Source organism: Pygocentrus nattereri, chromosome 2 (assembly GCF_015220715.1).
Source record: "Pygocentrus nattereri isolate fPygNat1 chromosome 2, fPygNat1.pri, whole genome shotgun sequence".
In the NCBI taxonomy this organism is placed as follows: Eukaryota; Metazoa; Chordata; class Actinopteri; order Characiformes; family Serrasalmidae; genus Pygocentrus; species Pygocentrus nattereri.
The window spans coordinates 3,678,320-3,689,019 of record NC_051212.1 but is presented as its reverse complement, the minus strand read 5'-3'; the positions used below and the strand labels follow the sequence as shown (position 1 = coordinate 3,689,019).

The window sequence follows — 10,700 nt, the reverse complement described above, 5'->3', positions numbered from 1 at the left end:
TCCTTTTGAAAAGGGTTCTGCTATCATTTCGATGTCAAGCTTGTAACAGCAGAAGAGCCCTTTTTGGTGATTTATAGAACCATATGCAACATGTTCTCCATCATCTGAAGAACCATTTAATGATGCAAAGAACTTAATCATACAAAGGGTTCTCTGAGTGTTCATAGTTCTTTGTAGAACCGTTTTGTTTGCTAAAGAAGTGGTGGATGGTCTCCCACCCAGCACCAACTTTATCTAATAAATACTTATTATTTATTATATTCAATCCAGTGGTGTTGATTTGATGGAACACATCCATGTGAAGGCTGGAGTGCAGTGAGGAGTCGGGAGCCAAACCTGTGTTGGTGTGAAATACTCAGTTCTAGATAAACCTACTTAGTCGATTTCTTAAAGTGAGATCAGATTTGTTCCCAGAGGAAAAATGTCTGTCTCAAAGAAATAAAGCAGATCTCAAAAGCGTAGAAATGAAGGATGACAGATTTCTTGAAGAGGAGACATCAGCATTTCCCTGAATTCTGGTGATGAATGAGAAAAGCATGAGTTCTCCTTCTGCACTCACAGATTGCTGAGAGAGCTCTGGGATATAGAATAGAAACCCAGGTAGTGGAAGGGCAGTGGGCCACTGTTGGCCGGCTGACAGCAAAACTGGAGGCCAACTGGCTTTTTGCTCAGCGTTTTTGGGCCCAAGCAGAGTTTTAGACAGAATAGCACTTCCGATCGCTCACAGCCCAGTTTACTTACTTTTACTCAGCTTCTTACTTTCATTGCACTGAGTAATTCACTTCAGTAAAGAAATTAATCTCAGTAATATAAATAAAGCCACTCGTACACTCAGCCTAGTCATCCATTTTCCCCTCTGTAAAATTTGTCTTAGTTTATTTTCCAAAATAAAAGTCCATGGATTTAAAATCTGTTTTAATCTGGAAATTAAAAACTAGTTGTACCTTGTACACGGCACAGTAATCTGGGTGGTCCAAGGGTGGATTGTTTGTGGCATACTTATCAAGCCAGCGCACATCACTGCTGTTGGCACAAAACTTCGTATCTCCTTTTTTGTTTTTTAGTTTTTGACTCAATTTGGAAAAGCCTCACCTTTTACATTGTGTGCCAATTTCATGGTGAATGGACCAAAATTACTTGGACAAAAAGTCTGGTTCCATTGTCATTAAAAGTAAGGTGTGTTTTTTCCTTCTCCTCTGAAGTTACCACTTTGGAGATGGTCCAACAGCAGTGATATGCTGCTATCTGGGATTGTTATTCAGATAAGACTAGGGTGAGATGAGTCAGACAACAAAGAGTTAATCCATATACACTATGAGATTATTCTGAGTGAAAGTGAGGGTTATTTGTCAGGAGAAAATGGCTTAAGCCAGTGTCGCTCAGCCCTGGTTAGTGTTTTCTCAGCTCCCAGCACACCTGATCCAACCAGTCATCCCATTACTGGGTTAAAGTTAAAGCAGGAAAAGCACTACACTGTGCAGGACAGTGGGCTTCCAGGACCAGGGCTGAGAAACACTGTTTTTCTCTGTGATTCGCTCCTAACGATGCTTTGTGAGTTCAGACCATGCCTTCAACATGGTGGTGGTAGTATGAGGGACTGATTGAAGGAGGGGAAGAAACTCTGAGAACTTGGGCAAGAGTTCTGGGCAGCGTCTGCCTGTAGCTAGAAGTCAGCCCCAACACCCTGGCCATGCTCCTCACCTAAAACACCTACCTTGTAATAAATACATTTACTGTTTTTTACTAGTTACAGTGACTGATTTGATCTGTGTCTCACTGTTACTCTGATTCGCCTCTAATAGTGGTTATCAGTTATTACATATACTTTTATATTTATGGCATTTTGGCTGAAGGCGAAAGTAATTTTAGGAGTCTTGCCCAAGGACTCTTATTAGTATAGTGTAGGGTGCTTCCCAGGCAGGGGACTGAACCCCAGTCTACAGCATAGAAGGCAGAGGTATCCACTACACTACACCAACCACTTATTAATAACCATATTATTATTGGGTAGTGAAATTCCCCTGTCCATTCACAGGATGGTTTCTGCTCTTTTCTGTAGTTTAATATTTTATATTAATGTTAAAACCTTATTCTCTGCTAATGTTGCTCTTGCGTTACAGTATTCCATCCGGTGTCAACCAAAGGAGGATGGGTTCCTCTTTTGAGTCTTGGTTCCTCTCAAGGTTTCTTCCTCTTGCTTTTAGGGAGTTTTTCTTGCTGCTGTCGTAACTGGCAACACTCACGGAGGCTCAGGCCACATAAATGACTTGGTTTCAATCTGCTATTAAATCACGGCTAGAAGAAGTACATGAGATTAAGAGCTGGTAGTTTTCATTCATTAAGGTACAAATAATGTAAATGTTCCCTCAAAGCTACTATGGTGGGTTTAAGGTCTGACTGTGAAGCTTAAATCAGTTTTTCCAGGTGAAAAGTTGGTATTTGTACCTTTTCATAACTGAATGATTTAAAACAGAGCAGTAGAATAAAAGCCTGGAGGCGAGGCGAGGCAGGGTGTGTGGAGTCAGTACAGCTTAGAACAGATCATTTCAATGGATTATGGTTCAGTTATGTTCTCTGACTAAAGGTACTGAGATAGACCCCTGAGGGAACCACCCCAGTGACATTTTAGTACCTTTTCATTTTTTAAGAGTGTAAGGTGTGTTATGTGATTGATTGCTCTCTTTTGGATGTGGGTGTTTGTGTGATGGAGCTGCAGTGATGCAAGACGAATGACAGACAGATCTGACAGTAAAAAGTGTATCATATTGTAAAATCCCATAAAACCGCACCCGCATTACCAAATAAAGGATTACAAAATCCAAAACCCAAAACAGTTACAGAGTCCTGTTTTATTGGCAAACGTGTCAATTATACAACAGCGTGTTTTACCCTGTGATCCTCAAAATAGTCTTAAGTGGTTAAATAAATAAAATAAAACAAGTTCTAATCAACCCACAGGTTGCAAACAAAGGTGCAAACACACTTTGCAAGTGTGTAAAAATATTCATTTCAGTGAAACCCCCCCAAAACTCACAACCACACACAGACAGAGAGACCAAGCACAGCCAGATACAGAGAGACGAGCTGAGCTGCTGCCTAGGCTGATAACCGTGTCTTGCTGGTACAATTTTTCGGCTACTGAAGCCCAAATGATTCATGTGCCTGTCACAGTGCTGTATAAATGACCCGACAGGATTCATAGTGGAGGTTCTGTTAAGGCAGGTATATATTTGGGTCACACAATACGCATTGTCTTGATGATATGACACTACATCAGGCAATAACATATTACCATATTACAGTCCAACACAACACAACGATTATACTTATACCAAAACACCTTCCTTCATCTCTTCTCCTGAACAGCCTGTTTGGAGATATAAGTTGTACTTGTGGCAGTAACAGAGTGTCAATAAATGACTAACGTTTTTTGGTGGAGCAAATAATAATTTCTCAAACTCCTAGACCTGCTGATTCACCCTTTAACCCCGAAGATCAGCGCAGACTGCTGGCAACACAGACAACAATCTTGTCTAGCTAGTAGCTACAAAATGGCACAGAGATTTAAGATGAATGTGGATAATTTGGAGACAAATGGACTGATCTGTGTTTATAATCCCTCCAGCTGGTTTCCTGATACGTTTAATCTGCAAGGAGAAACTGACGAACATTAAAACGTCGTGAAGCTGAAGTCGCTTCTCATTCGCCAGCTTCTCGTTTGAATTTTCCCATTCCACCTTAAATGTTGCAGCAGTTACATTCTGGCATCTCAGACACCATTCAAGGTAGAACAGGAAAATTCTAACTGCTGGTGAATGAGACGTGACTTCAGCCTCGTAAAAGTCGAACGTTGGGAGACATTTTACAAGAGACTGTTTCCTGCCAGAGATGTGAGAAAAGCAGCTATAGCTGAGCTTAAAGCAGAGTAAAGTAAGCCTAGTAATACTAGTAAATTAGCACATACTGAGACATAGTTACTGCCAAAATGGCTTTTCTTTACATTTGGATTTCGACCTCTGAACTAGAAAATTTGGTGACACAATCTGTACAACAGCATCTGCATGTAGTTCCCTCTGTTTTCTCTGTTAACACAGGACAACATTGCCGGACTTTGACTGTATTTGTTTTTACAAGCACAGATGAGTCAGATTAAAGTCTGTGATAGGTCCTTTTTCAGCCAATTCAGCACCATCGACATTCCACTGGAGTGTTTAAATACAGAGCTCGCTCAAACTAAAGACCCAGTGTTCGAGTGCTAATATAGACCCCAGTTTACTGCAGACAAGACATAATCATTACTTTAGGACATAGTGGCTTGAAAAATGTACTTGAAAACATTAATGTATACATTTTGTTACTTTTGTCATGTATAAACTACTTTAAGAAATAAGAATTTAATTACCAAAAGTTTGCCAACTCCTGGTCAAATGGCATTTCTCTTGATTTTACTGCATTAGATCAGCCAGTGAGACTGCACGTCAGCTGCTCGTGGAACACCTCCAAGAGAAGTGGAGCATTTACGGAGTTAAATTCATGCATTTATTGAGGCAAATCGATGTATTCATTGAGGTAAATAAGTTAACACATCCTCTACGGAGAACACGATTAGATATGATATTTTAGTGCACAACATACTGAAAAAGAATGAAGCATAAAATATAAAAGGTGCCCAAACTTTTGCACTGGACACATTTTATGTTTAATTTCTTCCCTAATATGTTAAATTCAGCAAACAAACAGCAACTGTGCACTAATACGTGCAGAAGTCTGTTCTGTTCTGTCAGAGGACATGTTCACTTATTTCTTCATTTAGAAAATCGACAAATACATGGAATTTGACCAGGGGCGCACTCACTTTTGCACACAACTGTAAACTGTCCAGATTTTATTCCAAGTCATTTTGGACCATTTTTATTGGTCGTGAAATGTTCACATGAGGATGTAAATAATAGACAATAATACATGAGACAATATTAATCTAATATACACACGTATATAAACTGTGGATGAGAGTTGCAGCGTTCTATTCATCATGAGTTAAAAAAGATGTGTTAAATCACAGAAGAGCAAGAGAAGAGAAAATTTGTTTTGTACCCAACACCGCATGCGTGTGAAAGATTATCAGAACATCACTGCACCGGAATGGTTCTGCAGACAGTAAAGAACCCGAAAAAAGAACCATAAAGAGCTAGAGCTACTACATAAGAATTTATATGTAAACTGCAGCACATCAGCCACGTCATATACCAGCCTGGAAAATGTCAGCTGCTGGCCTGGTTTCCTAATAGAAGGACAAGAAAGACTACTCTCTTCTAAAACCCTCTCACGCATATTATAAAACATGTCAGTCCAATATTATATTAAGAATAAATATCAAGGAACATCTGAGGTGCTAAGAAAATAAAAGGGTCCAAAAATATGTCTACATCAAGTCCTGCGGCTCTTCACTTCTTCTCCACAGCTTTCTGCTCCAGGGCTTTCTGCGCCTCCGCTGGCTTCAGAACGAAGTCTTTGTACATGGAGTAGACCACGCCTGGAAAAGAGACAGGAAACATGCCGCACTTCAGAAACTGAGTAAATACAAACAAACCTGTCATGAAAACTGGGGAACAAAGCACCAAACATTCATGATGTAAGTGGGTTGGTTAGTATAGTGGTTAACACCTCTACCTTCTATGCTGTAGACTAGGGTTCCATACCCCGCCTGGGTCAGCACCCTACACTATACCAGTAAGAGTCCTTGGACAAGACTCCTAACACTACCTTCGCCTCCCTGTGTAAAATGATCAAATTATAAGTCGCTCTGGATAAGAGCGTCAGCCAAATGCCATAAATGTAAATGTAAAGTGGGTCGCTGTACTTAAGCGGTGGTAAATGCTGTTCAACAGCCAGAAAAATTAGTTTAAAATAAGAATAAACACCAGAAAGCCAATGACTGTACCGTTTGTTTGTTGTTCAATTTAGAGAAAGAACAATGATATTTTTTTAATTAATTCAGTGATTTTCAGTCACGTGTCACAGCAGCGACTTCGCGAACACTAAAGTAGCTATTTCACATAAAACCACAAGTGTGATGCTTGTTTTTCCAGTTTATACTGTAAAATGCATTAACACTGTTTGTATGGAGCCCCACTGGTGACATCCTGTATAAATGAAATATTAGGCCACACCTTAGTAAGGCATGGGAACAAGATGAAGTGTGGATGTTATAGAGGTTTCAGGTGAACATTCTGGATTTACCACCTTTGGCTCTGATTTTAGCTTTAATGAAACTACGTTAAAGGCAATGAAGGTCACACCTAAGGTCATCGCTCCAACCACGAATCCCTGAGCTGCTACACGCATGTGGATCAGGTGGACAGACATCTTCATGTTCCCCCTCTGCTTCAGCTTTAAGAGTCTGTACGCCACAATCCCAAAGAATCCAGCCATTCCTGCGGAGAAAAGCATGAAGGTAGAAGCTGTTTAATGAACTGACAAAGCCTGACTGACATTTCCTACATCACTCCAAATGGTGTTGATCAGCCAAGGCATGTCTGAAGTTTGCGTCTTTAGTTTTGCACTGCAGCCACGAGTCTAACGTAGCTAACAAGTAATAGGAACTTTTAACACGCTAATTAGCATTGTGCTAACACTGTGTTAACTGAACATCAAAATAAGTTCTTCAGTGTCTCTAATAGACTTGATTACATCGTTCATTTTCATTACAACTCACCAGCAGAAACATATGTGCTGGTAGAGTCTGGTACCGGTGTAAAGGGGGACAAACTCACTATTAACACCTTCATCTCAGAATAAACACTGGATGTACATATATTGTGGACAGTGTTTCAAATATATATAGTAATATAAAGTTCAAATATACAGTAACTATGAAAGTAGAACATTAATGTTTCCACAAATTTAGTCCCAAAGAGGTTCAAAATTAGTTCTTCAGTATCTCTAATAGACGTGATTATGTGGTTCATTTTCATTACAACTCACCAATAGGAACAAATGGATTCTCCTTGGCCTTCCTGAGGAACTTGGACTCCTCATACTCATCCACTGCGGAGTACGACATCTTGGCTGAACTGAAACAAGACACAAAAGAGATGGATCACTGTTGATTCTGCACTGATTGGCAGGTTTAAAGATCTGTATTTATCTTATTAAATTTATTTTCACTTATTAAGTATCTTATATTTAAGGACTGCACTATATAAATGTGCCAAAAGGGCTTCTTTGAAGCCACTTTTGGTTCCTTAAAGACCATTTCTATGGTACGGTTTTGTAAATGAGATGCGATTGTGAAGAAGCTGTTTGAACTTCCACAGAATGTAAAGGTTCTACACCAGTTTAGAGATTTGAACATTAATGTTTCCACAATTTTAGTCCCAAGGAGATTCTAAACACAGATTTTGTAAGATTGTGTAACAGTAATCACTGCCATAGCTGATGTTATGGTGTGGTGACCGTGGTGTAATATGTAAAAATAAATAAATAAATAAAATAAAATGTCAATTTTACCAATAATGTGACTGGGATTATTCAGAAATTAAGCCCAAGGCCTGTTGTTTTGGCCATAAAGACCAAAAGGTCACTTATTCTGGCTTGAGAATTGAACACAGCACATTAGTGTTTTGCTGCCAAGTGCTGGCCCTGTATCATCAGGAGATTCCTGAAGGCAAGTGTGGACACAGTGTTTTAAAAACCCCAGCAGCACTGCTGTGTCTGATCCACTCGCATCAGCACAACACACAATAACACACCACCCCTATGTCAGTGTTACTGCAGTGCTGAGAATGATCCACCACCCAAATAGTACCTGCCCTGTGAGGGTCAATGGGGGTCCTGACCACTGAAGAACAGGGTAACAGAGTATCAGAGAAACAGATGGACTACAGTCTGTAACTGTAGAACTACAGAGTGCAGCTATACAGTAAGTGGAGCTGATAAGATGGACAGTGAGTGTAGAAACGGAGGTGGTCATGATGTTACGCCTGATCTGTGTGGATATGGTAAGTGTTTTTAAAGCCAAGATTCACTGGCTCAGCACGTCTGTCCACTGATGCCGTCAGGATTTTCTAAACACTCTTGTTTAGTCTGTTAACTTCCTTTCCCGTAAATGCGTCTGCTGACTGACATCTCGGGTTTCTTCCTGCTGAGAAAAGTCCAGCGTGTTCAGCAGCTGCTGTAGGTGGAGCTCTGAGAAACCACAACATTACTTCCTGTAGTTTTCTTGATATGATCAGTTTGACTCCAAGTTACATCAGCGGGAGTCGAACCTACAAGCACAGTGCTAATTCAGAACCATCATCGGATGATTCGTTTTCATGTAGAAGTGAATGCTATTCAACACCAAGTTGAGAAGATCGAGATCATAAGCTTGAACGCGTGGTTTTCCACACCACACAGTCCAGCTTTTACGGTTTTCCCCGCTGGCTTATAATTATTTGTTGCGTAACTCCATCATTAAAATTCCTTCCTCGACGTTACATGGAGAACAGAGTGCATGGCATGGCTGGGCTGAAGACCCCACCATCTGCATTGCACCAGCTTGTTTAATGTGTGGAGCAGCTCGTTTGCTGGACAACCAGTGCTCCTGTTTCTACAGCACTTGTTCTTTTGTTATAGCTTTTTAAAAGTGGAGTCATTAGAATAGAAAGTGATAAAGACTTGAATTACATATAAAAACATGGCATTTCTGCGTTTTGCGAAAAAAGTCGTTAAACAGAGCTGTGCTGTCTCACAACTCACAGACGCTGTCCAGCTCTACAGTAAATGTTCTTAAGGGGGCATTTCCCACGTTTTCCTATATTTGTGTCGTTTTTTGGGGGTCTAATTTCACTCGGTTGTGTTGGTTCAGCTCCTCTCCTGCTTTACTCTTGACCACTCCTCTCACTTCTAAGCCGTAGTGCTTTATTTTAGACTAAAGCGGCTCTTCTCTTCTCAAAAACGTGCTACAAACTTAAGTTCCTGCGAAGGTGGATCTAAAGAAGTCCCACTCAGAACTAAGCTCTAGATAAAGCACCTTTAGTGAACAAACACTGTAATAATGACATGTTTATACAGTCGTCGGGTCTATTGGGACACTTTAAGACACTGTTTGCTCACATTTGATGGCGTCTGAATGTGGACAAGAACATTTTGCTGATCAAAGAGTATAAAAATAATGCTTTTATCATGATCGCATGATCGTAAATGCTGCTCAATATGACGATTTTTACCATTTATTGTGATCAATTACGTCGCAATGTGCTTTTTAGGTCATATTGTGGATCATCAGGCCTTAAGAACACTTCCCAGCTGCATGTTTGATTACAGAGCGAGTCTAAGTAGCCCTGTTTGTTGTCTTCAGTGCAGCACAGGATGTAAAACGTTGAATATAAATCGCTGTATTTATAGTTTTTGCTCATTTTTTTTTAATTGTCTTTTCCAAATGATCAGTGATCAGAGAAGTAACATCGGGCCATATTGTGTATTGTGAAAGCTTCTGGACGTATCGTGATATTACAGCTTTTTGGATTATCGCCCACCTCCATGTCTCGTATTAGTGCTCAGCTTAACCTCGCATAACCAGCACTACTGGAAACTGCAACTGAGAACATCACCACCACCACTACTATGCTAGTGATTTGTGCCCTTGACAGATGCACTGTGAGGGCAGGAAGTCTTTCAGAGGCCTAAAGATGGTCAAACTGCTCTGATCAGACAGAGACACCGAGCTGCTTTCACCACAGCGGTGCCGTCGATCTTCTCAGCTGCCCTGATCGGGAGTTTGTTAGCTCAGCTCAGCGTCACCTGCTCTGATGCCTCTAATGGGACTTTCCAGTAGTAAGTGACCCCATCACAGTCAGATCATTCTTCTGGAAGAAACACAGGAGACTCGTATGGCTCAGGCACCTCTGCTTGGGTGAAGGTCAGAGGTCTGAGGCCTCAGGCTGAAGCTCAGCACACAGAACCATCTTACAGAACCATCTAAAGAACAGTTGAGGGTAAATGAATCCATGTTTTACTGGTGAAGCAGTCAGACCGTGGACACCACAGCCACGGGAGTGAGGTGTGGTCGGTACCAGGTCACTGAGCGTGTCATGGGGTCAGTCGTGCTGGTCTCTCCGCCCTGAGGCCTGTGTCTCAGTGCTGCGGTGAATTAAGAGGTTCTTACCTTTTATCTGGTGTTCGCGTGCCGCTGGTTCGCGCGCTCTGTCAGTACCGGCTTCTTCACTGCTGAGTACTGGAGACGGAGCACGAGGACGTTCTGTGTGACGCAACGATGACGCGCGCCTCGTGAACGGGGCCATGACGCAACCGCCCCGGAGGCGCGTTCAAGCGCAGCCCCGAAAGAGCTCTGAGGCAAATTAAAAGCCCCTCCCTGCCAGAGAAATAGACATTATTTATTATTATTATTATCGTTATTATTATTATTATTATTATTATTGAATCAACAAAAAATACAGTGGGAAAAGTAAAGTATTCACTAAAAAAACATGAAACAAATATGAGAAAATGATCATAAAAATCACTGAAAGGGAGCAAGATGAGGCAAAAACAGATAAACAAACAAACAAATAAATAAAAGGGTGAGTAATTCTATTTTTAGGACAGGAAACTACAAAAACACCCATCGATACGGCATCAATATGCGCTGCCTGCTGCTAAAGCAGCTCAGGTGCAAATTAAAAGCCCCTAATAGACCTATTATTATTGTTGTTGTTGTT

At 40.9% G+C, this 10,700-nt stretch overlaps 1 protein-coding gene across 1 annotated transcript; it reads right to left on the bottom strand.

The window, feature by feature from the left end:
- Positions 1 to 4,516: 4,516 nt before the first annotated feature.
- On the bottom strand, positions 4,517 to 10,278 carry higd1a (HIG1 hypoxia inducible domain family, member 1A). Its single transcript, XM_017722960.2, has 4 exons — positions 10,148 to 10,278; positions 6,985 to 7,073; positions 6,300 to 6,434; positions 4,517 to 5,533 (listed from the first exon to the last, which is right to left on the bottom strand). Exons 2-4 carry the CDS (start codon positions 7,061 to 7,063, stop codon positions 5,445 to 5,447), a joined length of 303 nt encoding a protein of 100 aa, XP_017578449.1. The 5' UTR covers positions 7,064 to 7,073; positions 10,148 to 10,278; the 3' UTR covers positions 4,517 to 5,444.
- Between the last annotated feature and the right edge of the window lie 422 nt (positions 10,279 to 10,700).